Source organism: Recurvomyces mirabilis, assembly GCF_035927965.1.
Source record: "Recurvomyces mirabilis strain CCFEE 5264 chromosome Unknown scaffold_26, whole genome shotgun sequence".
NCBI classification, from domain to species: Eukaryota; Fungi; Ascomycota; class Dothideomycetes; order Mycosphaerellales; family Teratosphaeriaceae; genus Recurvomyces; species Recurvomyces mirabilis.
This window is the reverse complement of record NW_027041960.1, coordinates 232,068-255,073: the sequence shown is the minus strand read 5'-3', so window position 1 is coordinate 255,073 and position 23,006 is coordinate 232,068. Positions and strand designations below refer to the sequence as shown.

Here is a 23,006-nt window from a genome sequence, read left to right as displayed (position 1 = left end):
TTCGGTTTGTGTCGCAGCTAGTCGAAGTAGTCGCGCAATATTGTACAGATCGATGTGGCCTGTCAGATAAGCATCACGTTGGCGCCGAGTCGGTCCCGATTAGCATATGATTGTACTCTCTCCATCTTCAATCGCGAAGCTGAGAGCCCCTGCGAAGCTTCAAGAATGACGATTGGCCTCGGTAGAGCGGGAGTGGCCGGTACTCCCGAGTCAGCCCAGCCTTCCCTCTTTCGTCCAGATGCATATGCAAAGTGAATGCTTCCTAAACTCAAGCTCAAGCATCCTCACATCCTCGAAATCGGACTCTGTACATAAGGAAGCCGCTAGAGCAAGAACTTTGATCAACTTGGACACATCAGCGAGGTGGTGGCATCTACAAGCAGTCGATCAGATGAATGACATCACAGCCTACAGGTCTCGCCGCCACCTCAGCACCAGGATGCCACCCTGAAGATCAAAAGGTTGAACAGATCATCGCTGGCCCGCCATGTCTCGCATCTCACCACTATCCGAGGCGGCTGCGGCTCAGATACACTCGTCCAAGACCATCACCACCTTGCAAGGTGTCGTCCTGGCCTTGCTGGAGAACAGCTTTGACGCTGGTGCAACCAAGGTCGAAATCAGCCTTGATTTCCGTCGTGCCGACTGCACGATCGAAGACAATGGCACAGGAATCTTTTCCGACGAGTTCCTATTGACTGGCGGGCTTGGCAGGATGTATCACACCTCAAAACGTGCCGAAGGGCTTTCGAGTAGAGAGGTCCATGGTACAGCTGGGATCTACCTCGCCTCGCTTGCTGCGCTGTGTCTACTGAGTGTCACTTCCAAACGCCAGGACTGTCCGACTCATGCGACTTTGGTCCTGCATGCTGGTAGAGTCATCTCTCGCCATGTGCCTGGTCCGCTTCAAGACGAGCTCAGCGCGACCTCAGGCACGCGCGTTATAGTCCGAGATCTTTTCGGCAATATGCCTGTGCGAGTCAAGCAGCGTGCACTCGCCAATGAAGCGGGCGTGGAGGACGAGAGGCTGCGGCACGAGCTCAAGAAAGGCATCACGGCGCTTCTGCTTGCATGGCATGGGCCTTGTACTGTGCGGCTCAAAGATCTTCACGACAGAAAATCTGTCGTGCTGTCCAGTGGTCTCTCTGCCAGCGGTGGCATGCTCACCAAAGCTTCACTAAACAGTCGGGACGGGAGAGTAAGGAAGCATGAGCTACGTGATCGGTTACCTCTCCTGTTTCAAGCTGGACTCGTCTCTATGGAATCACGTTATCGCTTCGACCCGGTCACAGCATCAACGCTGACACTATCGATTAAGGGCTTCATCTGTCTCGACCCCGCTCCAACGCGGCAAGGTCAGTTCATCAGTCTTGGTATACATCCTCTAATCCCTACAGACGGCCACAACGAGTTGTACGAGAGCATCAATCATGTCTTCGCGAACAGCAGCTTTGGAGCTGTTGATAAGCCTGAGGTCGATGAGGCAGAGAAGGACAAGCGGGCGCGTGATCGGAGATTCAAGAACGATGGCTATACACAAAAGCAGCTGCATGGACGGAAAGGTGTGGATCGGTGGCCGATCTTTGTCCTGCAGTTCAAGTTTGAAAATCCTACTGCGAGAGCTACTCGGGATAACGTGAGCAATAAGGAATTGAAGGCGATGGCTGATCTACTCCGAGCCACGGCAACACACTGGCTTGATGCCCACCATTTCCGGCCTCGTAAGCTGCGTCGTAACCGGATCGATGATCAGACTGGACCTGCAAGTCATTCGAGTTCTCCTCGACGATCGTCCACCGCCGATGGTCTCTTTCGACGGCTTAATAGCACCTTGGCCACGCCATCAGTCAAGCGCGCGGCTACTATGGAGAGCCTTACTACGTCGAAGCGGGTGTGCACTGGAGGATACCCAGAAGTATCCTCTCTAGTCCCATTTGACGGTAGCATGAAGAAACCAAGCAATTATTTCAGCAGCCTAAGCCGCATCAAAAGCGGCAGACCAGAGTCCAGGAAAGCATGTATTGGTTCGAAGAGCCTCGCGAAGGCGAAGCCTAACATCCTACGGGCTGATAGCGAAAGTCATCCTTTCGTCCTGCCCTCGTTCGGTAAAGGTGTATTGAGCTCAAAGGGTATAGCGACACTTGGTTCCAAAGTCTCGGCGATGCTTACACCAGCTTCTCCATCGATAGATTCAGGCTCGAAGCAGGACTTCCCGACCGTGCGTATAGACAGCGATGACTATGGCAGCGTGGACGACTCGGCGCTCATTGCGGCCTACGATGAGGCAAATTACATGGCGCCGTCAAGATTGACTTCTGCAGACAGCCAGCCCGAAGCACAAGCGAGCGACTCGATTGTAAATTGGCTGGACCCTTCGACGAAACAAGTATACCATATCAATTCACGTACAGGCGTGGTTCTGCCACTGAAAGCTGGCCCGAGGCAGAACACCCAAGACGAGGATATGGCCAGATCGAAGGCAGCCATCAATACATCCAGAACTGCGGCAGGCAACGTTATTAGTCTCGCACGACGGCCCAAAACAGCCGTCGAATCAAGAAGCGAGCAATGGCTGCCTGGCTTCCTACAGCAATGGGATAATCCGGTCTTCGTTCGTCAGGATGCAGAACGTATCCCTGTTGCGTCGTTCGACGGACCTGGCTTAGACCTTGCGGATATCGAGGGCCAGCGATGTACTCATCACACAATGACGCAGTACTTCGTGGAAGCTGGTGTGAAATTGAGTAGTCAACTCTCAAAGAAAGCATTGGCTAGTGTGAGAGTGATCGAGCAAGTCGATGCGAAGTTCATTCTTTGCGCCATGCCGTCCTCTGAAGCTGGTGATGGGCGAAGGACTCTGGTGCTGGTTGATCAGCACGCAGCTTCGGAGAGGGTCGTATTGGAAGGCCTTTTCGCTGCATTGTGTCAAGCAATCGACCCCAGTTCACCTGCTGCTGCGTTTGTCTCCAATCTTGGATGCAAGTCAGCTGTGCCGACCGTATTGCTCGAGAAGCCGCAGCGATTTCAGGTCTCTGGAAAGGAGCATGAGCTTTTTCGACAGCATGCCGGTCGATTTGCAAAATGGGGCGTGTTGTACGATCTCAAGGTCTTGGCTAGCAATATTGACGAGGAAGGACTACGAGCACAGAAATCAGAGCAACATCTTCTGAGCGTCACGACCTTGCCACCAGGGATGGCCGAGCGATGTGTGCTCTTCCCTCATCTCTTGATCGAGCTTCTCCGATCTGAAGTCTGGGAAAGTGGCACTTCAACGAAACGTACACTCCAGGTCAACGACAATGCTGAGAATCACGCATGGCTGCGCCGCGTTGGGAGCTGTCCGAAGGGCATCATCGACATGCTGAACTCGCGAGCATGCCGCTCAGCTATTATGTTCAACGATATGCTGAGCATTGAGGACTGCGAGAAGCTACTGCATGACCTGAGCACCTGTGTTTTCCCGTTCATGTGCGCGCATGGCCGAGTGAGTATGGTGCCCTTGATTGAAATGGTAGGCAGTGCGGCAGATGCGGGCGAAGAAGGCTTTGTGTGCGAGGGTAGTACCTTGCGAAATTTGCAAAGCGAAGGCAGCGACACATTTACCAAGGCATTCGAGCAATGGCGATGTAAATCTGTAGCGCGAAATGAACAGGCATTGCGATGACTAACCGCGCATTCGATGTCCGTTCTTGGCATGCTCTGCGCTGCATTCGGGGCTGAGTGCATCGACAATCATAAGTACATCCACTTAGATGGAGCCATCTAGCTGGTTTCTGCCGAATGCGTGATGCTCTTCTTGTATCTCATTGAGCTAAAATGTAGGCGCAAGTATTAATATGTATGAGCAGCCGTGGCGCAATCCCAATGTCAAGGTATATTTACACGACTCTATTTCAGCACCGATATAGTTCCTGGAGACAGAGAGACATTGGCACTTCTTGGCTGTTCAAGGTGATACAAGTACTCTGCATTCTCCAACCGAACCGATAGAATGGACACAGACAAACAAGTCGTCTCACTGGAGACTCTATCTGGAGTCGAGAATCCGCCCATAGTCCTCGAGCAAGGTAGACGGACTGGCCTCATACAGCCCACTCACGAGGCCGACAAGGAAGTCGTCAGCAGCTGGCAGACTCTGTCTCGAGAGGAGAACGCACCGATACCAGTCGAGATGGAGAAGCAAGATGATATCAAGTCTGGCGTCAATGCCATGGATGCACCTTCGCCTACATCGAGTCTACCGCCGCCATACGAAGCTCGCGACCGTAGTCTCAGCACCAGTAGCTCGAACGATCTCGCCTCGCCACTGGAGCCAGATTCGACTACAGCGAGACCAATGCCTCGACCAGAAGACCGCTCCGCAGTTGGCCATTTGCTCCGATGGGTTCCACGATCATCACGCATACCATTGGAGAAGATGCCACGGCTCGATCGTCCGGTCATCATCCCGCAGCTCGATGTACCACCAGTGGGCGAGAGCGTGCCGTTTCAGCGCTGCTATAGCGATGTTCTTGCCGCTCACGATATACCCATGACCGAATTCCTGAGCTTCTTAGACGGGCTTTCTATCGCTCAAGCGCTGAACGCTGCAGCACAGGGACTGAAGATGCTTGGCGCCGGAATCAGCTTCGTACCCATCCCACTCATACCACTCGCAGGTCGTGGCATCAGTGCCCTATCAGGGACAGGCTCCGGGAAATCTAGTACTCGTGCTCGATTGTACATCTCAGAAGCAGTGTCACAGTACTTTGCACCTCGCGGACTTCGATTGTCAATGGTCAAAGATGACGACCTTGGTACGAGAGTCATTCGGCTTCCACCAGGTAAACCTAGTTTGGCTCCTTTGACCGAGCAGACTTTGACCGACAGCATATGCACACGACGCTTAAATGCTCTAGAACCATATGTGGCGCCTTTGGGGTACGATGTCCCGGCTTCAGGCGATGATGTGAAGTCTGTGGATAAGCTTGCTCGAAAGCATTTGTATTACCGAATAGGTAGAGAGGCTAAGGATCTGGCTAGGTCACGAGAGGAGCAGTTTCGGGGCAGGGGGTTTGAGGGTGCGGTGGAGGAGGAGAAGAAGTGTTCGAGATTAAGATGGCTTGTGATTGAGGAGTTTCGATGACGATGATTGTGGGATGTGATAGCGTGGTCGATTTTCAAGGGCGCACAGGTGCCTCAAGATGCCATAGTATTCGAGGAAGAGGTCAAGACATGTGTCAATATCACACCAGCTTTTACGTTTCCTTCCTGCCTATCCTGTCTCAGCCACGGCCTTCAAGTCTCAACATCTAAATGTTTAGACTAGCTCGACGACCTGACTTTTTACACCGTTGTAGCTGGACATATACAACAGGCACGAATCATCTAACGTCAGCACACCTGGCCAGTACGATGATGGAGGAAACACTTCTAGCTTGTTACTCCACGTCGCACCACCATCCTCACTCGTCAAGAGCTTCGACGCTGCATCGTCAGCCCAGTGCTGTGCTTGAGTGTCTTCATCAGTCATGAAGCTGGCGACAAGTGTGCCTCCAACATTGACAACTTGTGGTGCGCCGGCATTTGTTCGTGTGCCGTTGGGAGTATATACAAGCTGTCGGTTCGACCACGAGAAGCCATCGTCAGTTGAGGTGACACTGTGGACAGTGAATAAGTTGGTGTTGACCGTGTCGTCGCTCTCGAAGATTCCAATCAAGGTGCCGTCGCTTGCTGGAGCCACTCCGATCATGGTGTCGCGAGACTGTATGTCTATGCCCGCGACCGTGATCTGGTTGGCCCACGTCTTACCACCATCGTATGATGACAGCATGAGAAGATCCTGATCGATCTGGCTATTCTCCTGGCTCCAGTACATCTGTACTGTACCGTTGGCAGATAGACGCAGATATGGCTCCCAAGCACCATGATACTGGCTACCAGCGTACGACACCGGCTCGGACAGATAGAGCCAGGACATACCATTGTCGTCCGAGTACGAAAGTGTGATACGGAAGTACGTATAATCCGACAGGCTATCAGTGTTCCTGTCATGGTTGCGATAGGCGAGCAGAATTCTACCAGAGGCCAGCTGGAGAGGATAGGCGTTGTCGAGGTCGCTCGAGATGGTCGGCCGAGAGGCTGCTGTACCTATCTCGTGCCACGATGAGCCGCTATCGGTCGAGCTGACGAGGGTTAGGATGTTGTTCGTGCCATCGGAACCTGTGTAGACTCCTAGAACGCTGCCGTCTTGAAGGATCGTTGCTCGTGGATATGCGCCGTTGCCATTGGCGCTCATGGAAATCTCTGGTCCGGACAGAGATGGTGCCTTGGCGGCATCCTGACGACTATGTAGAATTGCAGATGGAAAGGCTGCAGCCAACCCAAGCAGGAGATTTGTGGTGAACAGAGTAGTAGTAGCGAACATCGTGAGTTTGTTTGGGGTATTAAGGAGAATATGGCCTGCGCGAATTCAGAACTTGTACTTCTGGTCGCATCACGAATGCGAGATGGATCGTCGTTCGCTCGTTCAGCACAGCCATGACCGCCTCGAGGCTGGAGTAGTCATTTGTTTGATGTGCCGGGTGATGAGACGTCGCGGGACGAATCCTACAGCCTCGTATCCCCAAGCTGTCTCCACATCCCGCGTCCATGATGTCCAAGGATCAGGCCTTTTTGGTAAACGACACCCAAGGCACTCTTTCCCTTCTTCTTCTCCAAACCAGCATGCCGTTGATGATCTGTCTCGTACGGTCCGCTCGATGAACTCTCAGGGTTGCACAGTCTCTGATGATAGAAGCATCTCGGTTCGCTGAACACGCATTCCAAGCATCGTCGTTCGATCTGACATTCAGAACGATCAGACCATGGTGAGCAGTGCTGTTCATACCGAACTCCAGGCTCCAGGATGGCCAAGGATGCCTATGCCTGGGATGTGGACTCTATATTCACCGAGCCCGGTAAGGAGTTGTACTCGAGACAACCCTTTGTCCCATGCAGCCAAGACGAACACTTGAACGTAAGCTACTTCGGAATGGTAGAGCCATCCAAGGAGTACACTCAGCAGCTACACGAGTTCATCGCAGCGCAGAAGTCACACTCGGACAGTGCTAGTCATATCGTAGCTGATCATATCAATGCACCATATCGCGCTACAGGACCTGCCGAGATAAGAGTCGTTCGACTATGCCCAGGCGCGTTCGATGAGCCACTGAGTGGACATCTCGAGCACATCAACATCGAATTCAGCTTCGACGATATACCCTCTGGTGCAGGCGGGTCGTGGACGTATGGACACCGGGCTGCGTTCGGCCTATCGTTGGACAGAGGTATGAAAATCCCATACACAGCTGTGAGTTATGCGTGGGGCTCGTCAGACTTCACTCACCCTTTGACCATGGACGGGACTAGCATACAGGTCACCGAGACTGTCGATGTGCTCTTGCGCCACGTCAGGCTGGCCGATCGCCCAGTCACGCTCTGGCTGGACCAAATTTGTATTGATCAGACCGACCGAGCTGACAAAGAAGCACAAGTGAAGCTGATGGGCTCGATCTATCGCCGAGCGCGCAATACGATAGTGTGGCTCGGACAAGAATCTGGGATTGAGGCATTCACCGTCCTCAAAGGCCTGTACGAGGCGACGTACGGCGTGGAGGAACTGCTTGACGACAAGCTAGATGAATTACGATACGATTCGAAATATCAGCACGGATTCAGCAGTCTGCTAAGGTTGCTCGAACATCCCTGGTTCCAAAGGACGTGGGTGATACAAGAGATCATCTTATCTCGAAACATCTACATCATGACCGGACGCGACACAGTCTCGTGGGACCTATTCTCGAGGTACTGTTCTGGCGTGGCGCCCTTTGGGCTGATCCAGATGCCAGCCAAGGCCACACATGCAGAGCGCTTACGAGCCTCAGGTGTTGACATAGTTGTCGACGTCGCCTCCGAGAAGTCTTATTACGACGCTCACGGGGCGTCTAAATACATGCTCAGCTGGCTCGTAGCTACTCGGTATGCTGCAGTAGGTCTTCCGGTCGACAAGATCTATGCCCTCCTTGGGGTTTGCAATTCCGACATTCTGCCACTATACACAAAACGTTGTACAGACCTATACTGCGAGGTCGCGATCTCCTTGATCACCGAGGGCATGACAGAAGTGGCGACGAGTAAGGTCCGGATGGCAAAGATGCAGACATACCATCTGGTCTCCAAAGTCCTGAGCTGTGTCGACCATGACCCGGAAGCTGATTCGCTACCTTCGTGGGCACCAGATTGGTCGTTACCTCGTCAGACTTCATCGTTGGGCTATGCAACCTCCTGCTATGCTAGATTTGATGCCGGCCGAACCACAGACCTTGAAGTCTTCCGCTTTGATCGAGGAAGGATGCACCTGAGTATGCAAGCGTTGCAGATTGGAGTAATCGAAGAGCTGTCATCCGTCTGTACAAATGGGAGTCTGACCATCGAAAAGCCTCTGGAGAACAACGGCGGCCTACGCGACGGTGTTCTTTTTGCTGCGCGCGGAGCAACTGTACTAGATAAGTATGGCGGCTTGTTCTTGACATTCTGCTCCACTCTCGTGGCTGGCACCGAAGGCGACCCAAGAGGTATGGGCGCTGTCTTTCCAAAGGAGTACATCGAGATCCTCAGCCTTCTCTGCGATGAGTCCACCGGCACGAGTCCCTCGATCCCCGGTCAAACATACACGGCACGCCAGCTATTACCCGAAGGCCATCGTGGTCGTTTCTCACTGCATCATCTGTTACAACGCCAGACTGGCCGCTTCTTTAAAAGCCTGCAGATTGCTTTCAAGAACGCATTATACAATCGTCGCCTATGTTGGCTGAAAGGGAATGTTTTCGGTTTGGTTCCAAGCTATGCGAAAGAAGGTGACGTCGCGTATGTTGTCCCTGGATGCCCTGTTCCCTTTGTCGTCAGATGGATCAGTGATAATCGTTGGAGGTTGATCGGCGAATGCTACATTCACGCCGTGATGCATGGTGAGGCTATTAATGGCAGCACATCCCTCGAAGACATCGTCCTGGTCTAAGTCAAGCATTGCGACTCGTTCCAAGGACACTGAAATCTACTTGCCACGCCAGCTCTGTGCCCTCCAGGCGTATCATAGTCATATCACGGGCGGCTTTCTGGTCTTGACATGGATTACCAAAGTTTCCAGAAATACACTCTCATCTTTCTGCCATTGATCTAGCGCTCTGCCGCGTACGTGTCCAGTGTGCTTATCTTACGATAATGGAACTGGACTGCTGACTGATACCCATGAGTGTCTCATCCATGCGACCGCTCTGACATCGATCAAGACCTCGATCAATTAATATCTCCTTTATTATCAGCACAACAATATCCGATTGGTAGCACTGAGTTCAGCGTCATCGATTGATGCTCACTAGGTTTATGGAGTAATCTTGTATAGCATGTGGAATCTCTGACATAGAATATGGTATAGCAAAATCGTTATTAGACTAATTTACAATGGCGCGAAAGAACGAGCTGCTCTACCGTGGTTTCTGTCCAGTGGGCGATACGGCCCATGAATCGCTGTAACATGCCCAAAGATAAGTTGACTTTTCTTCGCAGTCATCGATCGTATCGTCTTATACCGACGCTATGAGAGATCTGGTCGTTTGTGTTGAGCGGCGCACTCCATTAGGTTGCTAGCAATGCCTGTGAATACGTCCGGCGAAGTGAGATGGCAACGTGGGATGGCAAATACTTCATGAATCCGAGAAGCATTCACGTCTCCAGCGCAACTTCCGAAATTGACCCCCGAATTTTGTCAAAATGGCAAGCGCACCCCACACTATCCCGCTCGAAGCTCAGTCAGCCGAAATCGGCAGCTTCTCATAGGAGAAATTATTACTGCTGCTTTCTTCACCACAGCACGCGTCTGCCGTGCCATTGAAAAGGCACAATGCTCGCCGCGAGATGCCCAGCAGCGGCGGACTCTTTTCTAGCACTTCCTGGAAGTCTCCGACGGCTTGTGCTCCAACGACGAACCCTCGCGACCGCCACTGATGCGTCGCCAGCTGTAGCGAGCAATGTCGAAGCTCGCACACCTCCTTATGCGAAGCTGCTGGAACGGCTACAACATGTTCGCCGAATACTGCCGACTCGATCTCTCACCCTTGCGGAGAAGATCTTGTTCTCTCACCTTGACAACCCAGAGGAGTCCCTCCTGGAAGGAACAAGCAATGGCGCAGACATTCGAGGTAGAGCCACACTCAAGCTCAAGCCAGATCGCGTGGCCATGCAGGATGCTAGCGCGCAGATGGCGTTGTTGCAATTCATGAGTTGTGGTTTGGCTTCTACCGCGGTGCCTGCTAGTATACATTGCGATCACATGATTGTTGGCGAGAAGGGTGCCGACACTGATCTGCCGAACAGCATCACTGGCAATAAGGAGGTGTACGATTTCTTGGAGAGTGCAGCGAAGAAGTATGGCATTGAGTTCTGGCCTCCAGGTGCAGGTATTATTCATCAGGCAGTCCTGGAGAACTATGCTGCACCTGGCCTGATGATGCTCGGGACGGACAGTCACACGCCCAATGCTGGTGGACTTGGAGCGGTTGCGATTGGAGTCGGAGGTGCAGACGCTGTAGATGCGCTTGTGGACGCACCATGGGAGCTCAAAGCACCAAAGGTGCGAGGGGTGCGACTGGAAGGCAAGCTGAGTGGATGGGCTTCGCCTAAAGATGTGATATTGAGCCTTGCTGGCAAGCTCACTGTAAGAGGAGGTACGGGCTACATCATCGAGTATACTGGTCCAGGCGTAGAGAGCTTGAGCTGTACAGGCATGGCTACGATTTGTAACATGGGCGCAGAAATTGGTGCCACGACTTCGATCTTCCCATATACACCTTCTTCGCACAACCCTTATCTGTACTCGACGCACCGTGGATCGATAGCCGAGCAAGCGGCTGCCATTGCAGCATCTCAAGGTCCACATAATCTTTTGACTGCTGATAGCAGGGCCGAGTACGATGACGAGGTGGTGATTGACCTCAGCAAGCTCGAGCCACATATAAACGGACCTTTCACGCCCGATCTTAGTACGCCTCTTTCCAGGTTCAAGGATGTGGTGAAGGCCAACTCATGGCCGGAGACCTTTGGCGCTGGACTCATCGGATCTTGTACGAATAGCTCGTACGCTGACATGACTCGATGCGAGTCTCTGGTTAAGCAAGCGTCAGATGCGGGACTGAAGCCGCAAGCTGACTTCTTCATCACTCCCGGAAGCGAGCAGATTCGAGCAACCGTAGATCGTGATGGTACTATGCAGACTTTCGAGGATGCTGGAGGCATGGTGCTCGCAAATGCATGCGGTGTAAGTAAGGATGCTTCTCTTCCTTTAATTAGTACTGACATGTCCTCAGCCCTGCATCGGCCAGTGGAGTAGGACTGACGGCCTCAACAACGGCCAAGCCAACGCCATTTTCACCAGCTACAATCGCAATTTCCCTGGCCGCAATGACGGCAACAGGAAGACCATGAACTTTCTCGCATCTCCAGAACTTGTGACCGCCATGTCGTACTCCGGGAGGACAGACTTCAACCCTCTCACTGACAGCATACCACTTCCTAATGGACAAGACTTCCGATTCCAGCCACCACATGGGATCGACCTGCCAAGCGCCGGCTTTGCTGTCGGTAACCCACTCTTTCAGCCAACGCCACCGACTCCCGATGCCTCAGTCGAGATTGCCATCGACCCCAAGTCCGATCGTCTAGCCGTCCTCGAGCCATTTCAGCCATTCCCGCAAGGCGAGCTCACTGGCATGAAAGTGCTAGTCAAGGTCAAGGGCCAATGCACGACGGACACGATCTCTGCTGCTGGACCGTGGCTGAAGTACAAAGGACATCTACCCAACATCTCGGAGAACACTTTGATCGGTGCTATCAGTGCGGATACTGGTGCTGTAAATAATGTCACTGATATAGATGGCTCGACGCATACTATCCCAGAACTTGCGACCAGATGGAAGGAATCTTCTCAGCCATGGATCGTCGTTGCTGAGCACAATTATGGTGAAGGCTCGGCACGTGAGCATGCAGCTCTACAACCACGTTACCTTGGCGGCCGCGTCGTGTTGGCCAAGTCGTTCGCTCGAATTCATGAGACGAATCTGAAGAAGCAGGGGGTGGTGCCTCTTACCTTCGCGAACGAAGCAGACTACGATAAGATGTCAGGTTGCGATCAGGTCAGCACGGAAGGTCTGCATGACGTCTTGCAGAATGGCGGTAACGGCACCGTCAATTTGATTGTGAAGAAGCACAAGACGAATGATGAATTCAGTGTGCCTGTCAAGTCCAACTTGTCGAATGATCAGTGTGCGTTCATCCTTGCTGGTAGTGCGCTCAACCTACTTGCACAGAAGGGCAGGAGTGCATGAGGAATAGTAAGCACCATTTAGACACATTGTGTAGCATCACATCAAGCCTTTTCGTCAACTTCATGCTCGATGTCCTTCACACGTGGAACTCTTGTGAGCTGTAGGCCGCAGAACGTAGCCACTTTTTCGATCTACAAAACATCAGCATCAACATGGACTCATGCAGTCGTGTATACACCATTGCCGACGGACATACGCATTGCTGGATCAACTCGACATCGTCATAGCTAACGCCAATTCTCCGTGTACCACGCAGATGCCAACCAGTCTCACGGCTGAGGTTCTGTATCATGATGCCGGAGAGGACGACAAGCTCTGTGTCGATGCCGTCGAGGATTGTGTGGTCGGAGAGGTATAGACCGTATGTTATCTCAACCGATAGCCAGCCTGAGCAATCAGTTTTGTAGCCATATGAAGGAGGCGTATGGCATCACTTACGTAAATCTTTGTGCGCCGCCATCATTTCAGCGGTCTTGTTGTCGTTGTGGCGGTAGATTTGTGCTAGCCAGTCTCGACCGCGTTGTCGATTTGCTTCGCCAGATTGCCAGTGCTCTCTGCGGGCATGTGAGCTTACCATTAGTATCAATCCAAGAGTCTACGATCATATACCTTGAAAACGAGTAGTCCTTATCGTCCTCTCGCTCCACATCACCCATACTGAACACAGCTTCAAGTGGCTTTGGTACGCCGACGACTGAGACAAGTTTGACGAGAGCTTCTCGTAGTCGGCGCATGAGTGCTTGTCTTTGGTCGGGAGTCTGGTACTGTGGCTTTGAGATGAGGTAAAGGTAGAGTTCTTTGGCAAAGCCTGGATGGCCACCACCGGCTATTGCTGAGATCTGTAACGGACATGTTAGGCAACGATAATTATGTTGAGGTCGTATGATTTTCATACCGCGAGAATGTACCATCGCTCTTCACCTGATGTGCTCGTTGGGAAGTGTTGTTCGATGTCTTTGAACAATTGCGTAGCCTCTTCAGGCAACGGGTTCGTCAGTGCCATGATGGTCAGATGGCGTGAGCCCGAGAAGATGAATTTGAGCAGAGTTTTTCCAAGGACGAAATGTAGAATCGCTGGGCTGTTCTGTTGGCTGAGATGCTACCGCCTCTTGCCTGTCATAAGTTCATCAAGAGGACGTCGATGCAACCACGATGAAGTCAAGAAATGCGAAGTCTGAACTATGTCATCCAATCGTCCAAGATCGATCATTGAATATCGATTGAGCAGTATTTAAGGGAGCACATGCACTCATTAACATGTGCCATTGTTTCGAGTCGGTAATAACGTTAACGATGGGCGACCACGACGCCCGATTGGAAGTACGTCACCGGTACCTCATGAGAACGCTCGGAAGATATTGAAACAAGGACGATCACGTCAAGAGGGGTGGGGATAATCTTCTATCTGTCCACATAGAAAATCATGACTGCCTGTGTCGCAGGCACGTCCTGGTCAACATTTTGGTCGTCCCAGGGTGATCCGAGTACGACTCGATGTTACGTTAGCGCGCGTGGAAATCCCGGCAAAACATTTCGCCGAGCTGCCGACGCCAAGAAATCGCCCTAACTTCACCGAGCACTTTCCGTGGTGGTTCGAGCAAAATAAACGATAATACTGCACCATTCACCTCCAGCATGCCAGAAAGGACGCTATCGTCCAAAAAGGGAAGTTGCAGCTTCTGTGGATCGAACACAGTACCTCCAGATACCGCACAGATGGCTTGAAACCGAAGTGAACTTCAGTCTGGCGCTCTCCCAAGTGAGCTAAAGCTGCAAGATGTGAAATCCGGATATCTTACTGTTAATATACCTCATGGCTTTCAGCCGAGGATATACCGCTCGAATGCGTTGACCCAATGTCATCGAGTCTGTCTCTACTTCACTATCTACCGTAAACCCTCCTTCATGGTCGTCAATCTCTCGGACGGTTTCTCGGAAAATTCAGCACACAATCCGTTTGCTTGGCTTTACATATCATGTGGTATGGGACTCTACATGTTTACCTCTACCTGGACGCTCGCAGCTTGACCTAGTACCATCTCCTGCCCGTCCAGACCCTTTTCCTTTAGAATATGGTTCGGCACCACTGCTCCCTCTTCACCAGATTTGAAGTAATTGCTATCGTCGATATGATACCATGCCAGATAGTAGAAGGCTACAAGCCCCACGCAGTAGAAGGCAAAAATGCCACCGGCCTCATCGATGTATGGGATCCGGATAGAGTCGAGACCGAAGCAGATCGCTTCACCAGCCCCCAGGACACCCCGGAAAACGCCAGCGTAATGCGCAAGTGTGGTTGGACTGTTGGTGAGTGCACCGATGAAGTATGTGATCACATACTGCCATAGAGACTACACTGATTGTCAGTAAGCGGCAAATTGGCGGTGGCCCGACTTTGCACGAACTGATGAGATCCAGTTGAGCGTGAAGAGCACAAATATCCAGCCGAACTCACGATCACTCCAGTCTGTAGGGTTTGACAAAGGGGCATGCCGATTGTACCCACGCACTCGAACGATCTCCCACACCCATGCTCCAACCAGTGGTACTGCAACAACTGTCAGACCAATCAGTGCTCGAGTCCTTCGTTGCCACCGTTTGTTGTCCAGGATCCATTGCAGACCTAGGCCACATGGTATCTGTAATACCACTGCCATGAACGAAAGCAAAGACCGAGCTCGCAAGCTATTGTGGAATGCTACATCCAATCAGCTGAGTTGCAAGTCACGCATCTGACTGCATCTCACCATTGACGGATCCAGAATAGACCAGGAAACATTCTGCCGGCAAGAATGCAGGGATCATGAGCAGCAGCTTAAAGTCCGTGAACACCAGCAAGTTCGCTTTGAGTTCCTCCCAAGGACCTCGCGCTTTGTCTGCAGCCACGATGCTGCCATCATCGCGACGCAATTTGTGCGCCGGCAATAGCAAAAGAGCCAGCAGTGCAGCGCAGCTCATGATCACAATGAACGAGATGTACACAGCTCGAGGTACACCGGCTGCTGTATCACTATCCCGATTGATGACGACTGGTATAATTCCTCCTATGGCGGAACCAACGGCTTGGAGATTGAGTTGCGTAGTGACGTATCTGGCTTTCTCGCCTTCCTCAGGATAGGCTGTCTGTATGTAGCCAGCCGTGATGAAGACCATTCCAGCTCCGATGCCAATGATCACTCCGACCACAATGGGGAATGCAAACTTGCCGACCTCGTCGAAGTACCATAGGGAGCCCACGTACAGGACACTGCAGTTTGATGTGAGCTGTTCACTATCAGGCAGATAGCGTGGGAAACTTACTATGTGAACACTCCTCCGCACATCGTCGGACCTGGTCCAAGAAGATTGAGGATCGAGCCTCCGAAGCTGGCGCTAAAGAACCATACTGCACACAATGTTGCGTTTACAATCTGGACGAGCTGCGCCGAATCCGGTCTACCACCTCCAGCTCCGAGACTGAACAGGATCAACGGCAATCTGGGATATGCGCTTGGTGTAGAAGTCTTACAGGTTCAATGCAACATAAATTCCGGCTGAGAAGCCAACACATATTCCACTTATGAAATTCTGAACGTACGGACTGTGGTAGCGTAGTTGGGGCATGTTAATGCAAAAGGAGCACGGTCTGCGACCTGATCAATAGTAGTGAGAAGACAGGTCAAGCTTGATGTTGAAGTACTGCGGAACCAGTACTGAGGATGGTACGCCTGGGCTATCATGCTTATCGAACAATACCCACAGCAGAGAGATAAGCTCGCCATACATTCAACCGAGCGGTAGCCTTTCCCTCCCTGGCGTTGTAAACCCAGCGAAGGATTGCTTGGTTCATGATCAACGAATATAGCGCATTGAGATGCCCGCACACAGTGGGTCTATCGGCCGAGAAACTGCCTATCATTATACGCCAATGATCTGCAAAGGATTGCTGCATGATTCGAGCTATTCACGGCAAACCCTCCTGGCGTAAATGACGATACATATCAGACTGAACGGTCGAAACAGCATACAGCCACCATATACCCATGGACACTTCAACACAGGCCGACACTGATCCGTTTTCACAGCAACTTAAAATGACAGTTGCAACACCTCCTCTGGCTCTACTGGTCTGCCCAGCGTAACGGTCGCCTGCCGCTTCTTCAAGTCCATAATGATGTTGAACAGGCTTGCAGAGCCGGATTCGCCAACTTGAGCTCTGCAGATGGCGCCTGGGTAGTTGGTCTCATCCTTGAACAAGCCGAACAGCGACTGCTTCGATGGGCTTTCACCAAGCTCCTTAGCCAATGCCTCAATCCTCCTGACTCGAAAGTCCGAGTCCTTCAACCACTTCGTGTCTTCAACGCCCGGGTGCTTTGTGAGGTAATGGTTCGAATGGAAGATCTGCTTCTGATCGTTCATCTGGATTTTGCCCAGCTCGACAGAACTCCATTCGAGACCGGTACCTCCAGTAGCATCTGCGACTAGAATATGACATGAGGATGCTACCCCGTACTTCTCGAGCTTCGTGATTGCGTCGTCTCGACTTGTGCTTTCAAGCACCATCCGTAGTCCTAAGTGACATGGTATGCGGGTCGGATCCATGCCTTTCACCTTGATAGCGTTCAGACACACGCCGACGCCAGCAGAGTTGAGACCGATCTTGCCAATCAGACCCGCTTCAGTCACCATCTTGATCGTTGGCTTGTCTTGTTGCTCAACTGTAAGTACGACCAAATTCTTCATGTTGTCAGCAAACAAAGCATTAGAAGTACTATTATCACACAATGTACATACCTCCTTCTGTGCCTCCATCCAGTCCCAATTCTGTGCAAGATAGCTCCCATCATCGGTCTTCCACGACAGCGCTGTACAGCCATCGGAGAAAAGTCCAAAAGCGATCTCAGTCCTGACGTTGATAGCGATGATATCTGCTACCTCCCGTCCTGAGCCCTCAGCAATACCTGTGATACGGTCAGTAATTCTACACTACATTGAGATATGTAATCTGTGCTTCTTACCTTTCATCTCCTCCAGATAAGCAGGCCATTTCCGTCGCATGACAGGTTCGAATGACATAGCAAGGTCTTGCACCTTGTGCCAGTCCATCTTCGCAGTGTCCTTGAACATACCTGCGTAAAAGTCGATAGACCGTCCGATTTGTACTTTGGCTTCACTTCCATGCTTGAGGCCAATCTACATGTCGTCAGCAAGACTACATTTGGTGTATGATACACTCGTCGGACTTACCTCAAGTGGCGTACCACTACAAGTAATCTGTAACATCTTCATTCTCGTCAAGACTATTTAAAGTCACTGTCAACTAGGCTTCCACGAAATGATGCAGTAGATTTGTAAAATGTATCAGATCGGAGTGATGTGCCGGAGATTGTGTGAATTGAGATCCTCCTACCTACACAGGAGTCTGTTATCAATCAAGAAGCCGATATCCGGCTGACTCTGGCTGGGTGTATGTCGATCATTGTGCCGAAGATGTCGAAGGAGTGGAGAGCGGGGTGGATGAGCTTATGGGTACGTATCTCCACTCGGCGAAGATACGATATCGTTTGGAAGAGAGCAGGCAATGGTACAGGAGAAACGACAAGCGATAGACCTATGATACCATTGATGATATAGCTCCCTGTTGAGAAGTCCAAGTACATCCGCTTCCCGTTGGAACGACAGGAACACAATCATCATTACTAGAATCCCACAATGCCAAAGAAAAGAGTCCTAGTAGGCTACGGCATCGACGTCGACGCCGTGGCAAACTGGATCAACACCTGTGACGGCAGCCCCCAGAACCCAACAAACGTCTCTCGCGGCGTCTATGGAGCCACAGTCGGCATCGATCGCCTCCTCAAGCTCTACGAAACGTACAAGATCAAGGCCACTTTCTTCACCCCCGCCCACAGCCTCGAGACCTTCCCCAAACAGATGACCAAGGTTCGTGATGCTGGCCATGAGTTAGGTCTACACGGGTATACGCATGAATATATCTCGCAACTTTCCGCCGAACAGCAAAAGGACGTTTTGATTAAATCCATCGAGGTTCTGACGAAGTTCTGCGACGGCAAGAGACCTATAGGGTACACGGCTCCGGCATGGTCGACCTCAAAGGAACTCATTTCGCAGCTGGAAGCGGAAGGGATTCTGTATGACCACAGCTTCATGCACCATGATGTCCAGCCTTACTGGGCACCGGATCCGCTAAAGTCAGAGTGGAGAGAGACGAACCATAAGAATTCTGCTGAGAGCTGGATGGTACCGATGACTGCGTGGCAACCGTCCAAGGTCGTGGAGATACCGTCGAATTGGCATTTGGATGATTGGCCGCCATTGCAACCCATACCTGGCCGACCTGGAACCCATGGTTTCGTGGACGCTCATGTAGTCGAGAGATTATGGATGGAGCAGTTCGACTTTGCGTACAGGGAGTACGATACCTTCATCTTCCCTATGAGCATCCACCCACAAGTTTCAGGCAAGCCGCATGTGATCCTGATGCACGAAAGGTGAGTTTCGAGCCCCCTCGGCCGTGCAGAAAGCGGACAAGCAAGCTGATGATGCACGATAGAATAATCGAACACATCAACAAACACGAAGGAGTCGAGTGGATGACGCTTGGCGACATGGCCAAAGAATTCGCCGAAGGCCGAATGCCCGGCTGGGAGGTCGAAGGCGGCGTGATGTAGTAGTAGCCTCACATATCCATCTTGTGAGGAATCAGGCTCAAGCAGCTTTCACCGCAGCACCCACACCCTCCTTCGAACTCAAATCCACATCCTCCACCCGATAATGATCCGCCACAATCCTATACAAGTAGCTCGGTGCACAGCCTCCCAAATTCGTGATATACAAGTCCACCAGATCCTCTTCCACGTGATCGTAGACAGGGTTGACCACATCCACTTTCTCCGCGAATGCAGCGTCCTCGAATGCGACTACTTTACTCGGGTCTCCGTACTCGATCAGCTCGTCTGTGTCGAATGGGTAGACAGGACTGAGCTTGTATACACCGCTGAGGACCACGACGGGGACGTGATGTGTTTTTGCTGCTCGGGCGATAGTGCTGGCGCCTGCGGCGGCGAGGAGGGAGCCGTTCGCTAGGACGGCGTGGGGGGCGAGGATGACTTTGTTGATGCGGGACATGAGTGCGAACACGGCCGAGTCTGGGATCAGGATCACTGTGATGCCCATGTCTGTCAATGGCTTCCAGCGTTCGTCTGTGTCTTCGTCTCCAGCTGCTCCGTTCAGAATAGTAGCGTGTGTGGCTTCGTGGTTATTTGGATAGGCTTCCGCATGGAAGACTGTGAATTTGCGCTTTCGTGCGGCGGTCATGAGAAATTTCTGAACTGTTTGAGAGGAGGTATGAGTGAGCACGATCTCGTTGCTGTGGATGTGATCGAGTGCATTCTCCGCGATCTGACTGTCCACTACATCGAGTTCATCGAGGAGTTCTTTGATGCCGTCGATGACTTCAGCCTTGATATCCATCTTCTCCTTAGGTCCACTGGCTGTTCCAGGTCGCTGCGGTGTTGCGGGTCGTGATGAGGAAGGTTTCATGGAAGGCGAGAATGCAGTCGGTGTGCTCATGCCTGGCGAGCCTGCTGGTGAGCGGCCGGCGGGATGCTGCAGAATGCTGAAGAGGGAAGTGAGCGATGGACCCTGTGCAGCGTATGATGTCGTTGAGCTCATGAGGGAAGGCCGCTGAGGCTTACTATCTGCTGCGAGACTCTCGAGCTCGCTAGACGAGGCATGCAGACCAGTTTGGAACGACTCTGGCAGCGCAGCAGCACCATGGAGTGGTGTGAACTCGGAGAAAGTCTTGGGCAAATGTGGCCTCCGAGCTTCAGAGGTACCAGGTGTAGTAGGCGTGCCTGGAGACAGCAGTTCACTTCCAACAGAAGAGTCTTCGTTGTCTTCTGCTACCTCCCTTACCACACCTAGGACACGCCGGACGATGTTACCGACAGCAAACTCTCTGGGCTGTGCTGCAACGAGGCGACGACCCACCGATCTGATCCGTTCAATTAGTTTCTGAGCATCTCGGATCCGCTCCTTCGCCACTACGCTGAGCAGGAGATGTGTGGTGGCCAGAGCACATTGTCGGGAGTTCCTGATTTGCCGTCGTTTGAGCAGGGATACTAGTAGCTCGATCGAGGACTCGATATCGTTGGTCTTTAGACTTTTCAGAAATGTTGATAATGAGGGCGTGTGCCCTACTGTTGAGGTCGGCATGGCAGGGTGTGGATATGCTGTCGTCGATATCAAGGTTCCTAGCAATCTAGTCCAGGAATACGATTATGATGTCTATATCCAGTCGGCAAGATCTTGTCGTGTTGTGGTATGCTTGGAGTTCGAGTAACTGTGACTCGGATCCCAGGATAGTCCTTCTGTCTGCAATCAGGGGGTGGTCAAGATCGTAGTGCCAAGATTTTATATGATACTGTCTTGTCGTACAAGCATTTGATATATGAGTCGACAGATATGGCAGATGATTTCCTGCAGGGATAATCGCAACTGACAGAGTTTCCTAGCGTACGAGGCCTGTGCAGCTCGCCCCGCCAGCCATCATCATTGTTCGGCCGTCGACTGGCCAAAACAAATCAATCTCCTGTGCTACAGTTGCTGGCGTCTGGTCTTTTGGATGCTTGTTAGACGGAGTTCCGGGTCTCCCTACCTACCGTGTCTGTCAATCTAGCTGGTCCAAACCAGATAATACGGCACTCGCGCCAGAAGCCGAGCTCAGTGTCAGCTGCAACTCGGCGCATTACCATCAGTTCTCCCGACCTGCGCATTTGAAAGAGCGGACACGTGGTTGTGCTTTCCTGTCCATCTGACACTGTCGCTCGCTATATCTGCTCTCTTATGGCATGTTGGCGGCAATGAACAGCCTCAACATCGTCTCGAGGCTCACTACCACCCCTCCGCCGTCTCCTCCGCGATCGCGAACGAGTTCGTCGGCTCATCTGGCTTCCGATACTAATGATGGAGACAAGGGCGAAGCGGGCAGCAGTGCGCGAGCACTCGATGTTAGAGCACTGTCCGGGAAGCTGGGCGTGTCCAGCAACCCGGGCGAGGCGAGGGAGGAGGAGAACGGCATAGACGAGAAGACTCCTCTCCTGGACGGTGGAAAGCAAGAGTCGCAGTCGCCCAGTGGGAAGAGTCGACTATGGCAGATTCCCAGGCGCGTGGCGCATGCCATCTTGTACGGCGCAACGGTCATCTACAGCACTATCACGGCACCAGGACGTTATGTGATTGCCTGCTTCTACGACGATGCGGGTCACTTCTCAGCTATTCTGCCTCTCAAACGCTTTCGAAGTCTACTCTCCAGGCAGAAACGGAAGTCTTCAGCGCAAGCTGCGAATCCGACCAGCGTAGCCGAGCCACTCGCAACAGAAGAGAAGCAGGAGCGTCCACGGCCACAGCACCGCGCGTCCAAGCAGCGATCACCATCAGTGGATAGCAATGCTTCCAGCGCGTCAGCAATGAGCTCGGATGACAACACGGAGAATGAGAAAGCAGAGGATAGTCCGGCACGACATACGCGATCGAAGACCGCATCAGCCGGGGAGAAAGGGGACGACATAGCACCTCACCGGAAAAGTGGCCGAATAAAGCTACTGCCAAATGAAGAAGCACTTCGAAAGCGCCGCATAGCTCGAGCCCAGCAGAAAAAAGCCGGTGTCAGCTCAGAGGATGTCGCAGCTGTAGCCTCGACCCTCAAATCCCCATCCTCACCAACCGCCAACTCGAAATTGACCCGCTACCCACGACAACCAGCACCACCACGACCGCTAGTCCCGCGGCGGCAACCCTCGTACACATTCTCAGCAGCATCCCCTAACCCAAAGAAAACCCTAATCATCGACCTCGACGAAACACTAATCCACTCCATGGCCAAAGGCGGCCGCATGTCAACCGGCCACATGGTCGAAGTGCGGCTCGGCGGCGGCATCTCCAGCGGCGGCGTCCAACTCGGGCCCGGCGTCCCCATCCTCTACTACGTCCACGAACGACCCGGCTGCCACGAGTTTCTACGGAAAGTCGCAAAGTGGTATAGCCTAATCGTCTTCACCGCGAGTGTACAAGAATATGCGGATCCCGTGATTGATTGGTTAGAGAGGGAGAGGAAGTACTTTTCCGGCAGGTACTATCGACAGCATTGCACATTTCGGAATGGAGCGTATATCAAGGATCTGGCGCAGGTGGAGCCGGATCTGAGCAAGGTGATGATTTTGGATAATTCGCCTATGAGTTATATTTTTCATGAGGGTGAGTCTTGCCATTCATTTCTAGTCCTTTTGCTGGAGAGAAGAACAGCGATGCTGATATATGTGTTGCAGATAATGCTATACCCATCGAAGGCTGGATCAGCGACCCAACGGACAACGATCTGATACACCTTATCCCCCTGCTCGAGGGTCTGCAATACGTGACCGATGTTCGGGCTCTCCTGGCATTACGACAAGGGCAGGCTCAACAGGCGTAAGACATCTAAACTGTAGCCGTCGTCTCAGCACTACGACAGCTTACTGCCCTCTTCACGTGTGAATTTATAGCGCAGGCGTTTCTTGGCTTGTGCCTGCTTTACAGGCACCGGAAGGCATTTTTTACGGACATATA

General features: G+C 52.2%; 11 protein-coding genes and 1 non-coding gene across 12 annotated transcripts; 6 read left to right on the top strand and 6 right to left on the bottom strand.

Moving 5' to 3' along the window:
- Positions 1 to 487: 487 nt before the first annotated feature.
- Positions 488 to 3,664, top strand: MLH3 (DNA mismatch repair protein; the record flags this gene model as incomplete). The annotated part of the gene is made up of 1 exon (XM_064841290.1): positions 488 to 3,664. One exon carries the CDS (start codon positions 488 to 490, stop codon positions 3,662 to 3,664), a length of 3,177 nt encoding a protein of 1,058 aa, XP_064691154.1.
- Positions 3,665 to 3,991: 327 nt separating this feature from the next.
- On the top strand, positions 3,992 to 5,125 carry LTS14_008602 (uncharacterized protein; the record flags this gene model as incomplete). The annotated part of the gene is made up of 1 exon (XM_064841289.1): positions 3,992 to 5,125. One exon carries the CDS (start codon positions 3,992 to 3,994, stop codon positions 5,123 to 5,125), a length of 1,134 nt encoding a protein of 377 aa, XP_064691153.1.
- Positions 5,126 to 5,325: 200 nt separating this feature from the next.
- LTS14_008601 (uncharacterized protein) lies at positions 5,326 to 6,406 on the bottom strand (the record flags this gene model as incomplete). Its single annotated transcript, XM_064841288.1, has 2 exons — positions 5,326 to 5,339; positions 5,383 to 6,406. 2 exons carry the CDS (start codon positions 6,404 to 6,406, stop codon positions 5,326 to 5,328), a joined length of 1,038 nt encoding a protein of 345 aa, XP_064691152.1.
- Positions 6,407 to 6,886: 480 nt separating this feature from the next.
- On the top strand, positions 6,887 to 9,037 carry LTS14_008600 (uncharacterized protein; the record flags this gene model as incomplete). Its single annotated transcript, XM_064841287.1, has 1 exon — positions 6,887 to 9,037. The coding sequence occupies one exon, from the start codon at positions 6,887 to 6,889 to the stop codon at positions 9,035 to 9,037; it is 2,151 nt and encodes a 716-aa protein (XP_064691151.1).
- Positions 9,038 to 9,919: 882 nt separating this feature from the next.
- Positions 9,920 to 12,398, top strand: ACO2 (aconitate hydratase; the record flags this gene model as incomplete). The annotated part of the gene is made up of 2 exons (XM_064841286.1): positions 9,920 to 11,332; positions 11,382 to 12,398. The coding sequence occupies 2 exons, from the start codon at positions 9,920 to 9,922 to the stop codon at positions 12,396 to 12,398; spliced, it is 2,430 nt and encodes an 809-aa protein (XP_064691150.1).
- Positions 12,399 to 12,439: 41 nt separating this feature from the next.
- LTS14_008598 (uncharacterized protein) lies at positions 12,440 to 13,401 on the bottom strand (the record flags this gene model as incomplete). Its single annotated transcript, XM_064841285.1, has 5 exons — positions 12,440 to 12,529; positions 12,595 to 12,785; positions 12,837 to 12,952; positions 13,008 to 13,237; positions 13,294 to 13,401. The coding sequence occupies 5 exons, from the start codon at positions 13,399 to 13,401 to the stop codon at positions 12,440 to 12,442; spliced, it is 735 nt and encodes a 244-aa protein (XP_064691149.1).
- A 668-nt stretch (positions 13,402 to 14,069) lies between these two features.
- Positions 14,070 to 14,172, bottom strand: LTS14_008597. Its single transcript has one exon. It is a non-coding gene; the product is annotated as a tRNA-Phe (tRNA).
- Positions 14,173 to 14,389: 217 nt separating this feature from the next.
- Positions 14,390 to 15,721, bottom strand: LTS14_008596 (uncharacterized protein; the record flags this gene model as incomplete). The annotated part of the gene is made up of 4 exons (XM_064841284.1): positions 14,390 to 14,749; positions 14,804 to 15,021; positions 15,146 to 15,645; positions 15,699 to 15,721. The coding sequence occupies 4 exons, from the start codon at positions 15,719 to 15,721 to the stop codon at positions 14,390 to 14,392; spliced, it is 1,101 nt and encodes a 366-aa protein (XP_064691148.1).
- A 745-nt stretch (positions 15,722 to 16,466) lies between these two features.
- On the bottom strand, positions 16,467 to 17,660 carry LTS14_008595 (uncharacterized protein; the record flags this gene model as incomplete). Its single annotated transcript, XM_064841283.1, has 4 exons — positions 16,467 to 17,114; positions 17,172 to 17,338; positions 17,396 to 17,570; positions 17,625 to 17,660. 4 exons carry the CDS (start codon positions 17,658 to 17,660, stop codon positions 16,467 to 16,469), a joined length of 1,026 nt encoding a protein of 341 aa, XP_064691147.1.
- A 429-nt stretch (positions 17,661 to 18,089) lies between these two features.
- LTS14_008594 (uncharacterized protein) lies at positions 18,090 to 19,069 on the top strand (the record flags this gene model as incomplete). The annotated part of the gene is made up of 2 exons (XM_064841282.1): positions 18,090 to 18,889; positions 18,952 to 19,069. The coding sequence occupies 2 exons, from the start codon at positions 18,090 to 18,092 to the stop codon at positions 19,067 to 19,069; spliced, it is 918 nt and encodes a 305-aa protein (XP_064691146.1).
- A 37-nt stretch (positions 19,070 to 19,106) lies between these two features.
- GCD7 (GCD complex subunit gcd7) lies at positions 19,107 to 20,615 on the bottom strand (the record flags this gene model as incomplete). The annotated part of the gene is made up of 1 exon (XM_064841281.1): positions 19,107 to 20,615. One exon carries the CDS (start codon positions 20,613 to 20,615, stop codon positions 19,107 to 19,109), a length of 1,509 nt encoding a protein of 502 aa, XP_064691145.1.
- Positions 20,616 to 21,250: 635 nt separating this feature from the next.
- NEM1 (Nuclear envelope morphology protein 1) lies at positions 21,251 to 22,872 on the top strand (the record flags this gene model as incomplete). Its single annotated transcript, XM_064841280.1, has 2 exons — positions 21,251 to 22,655; positions 22,727 to 22,872. 2 exons carry the CDS (start codon positions 21,251 to 21,253, stop codon positions 22,870 to 22,872), a joined length of 1,551 nt encoding a protein of 516 aa, XP_064691144.1.
- Between the last annotated feature and the right edge of the window lie 134 nt (positions 22,873 to 23,006).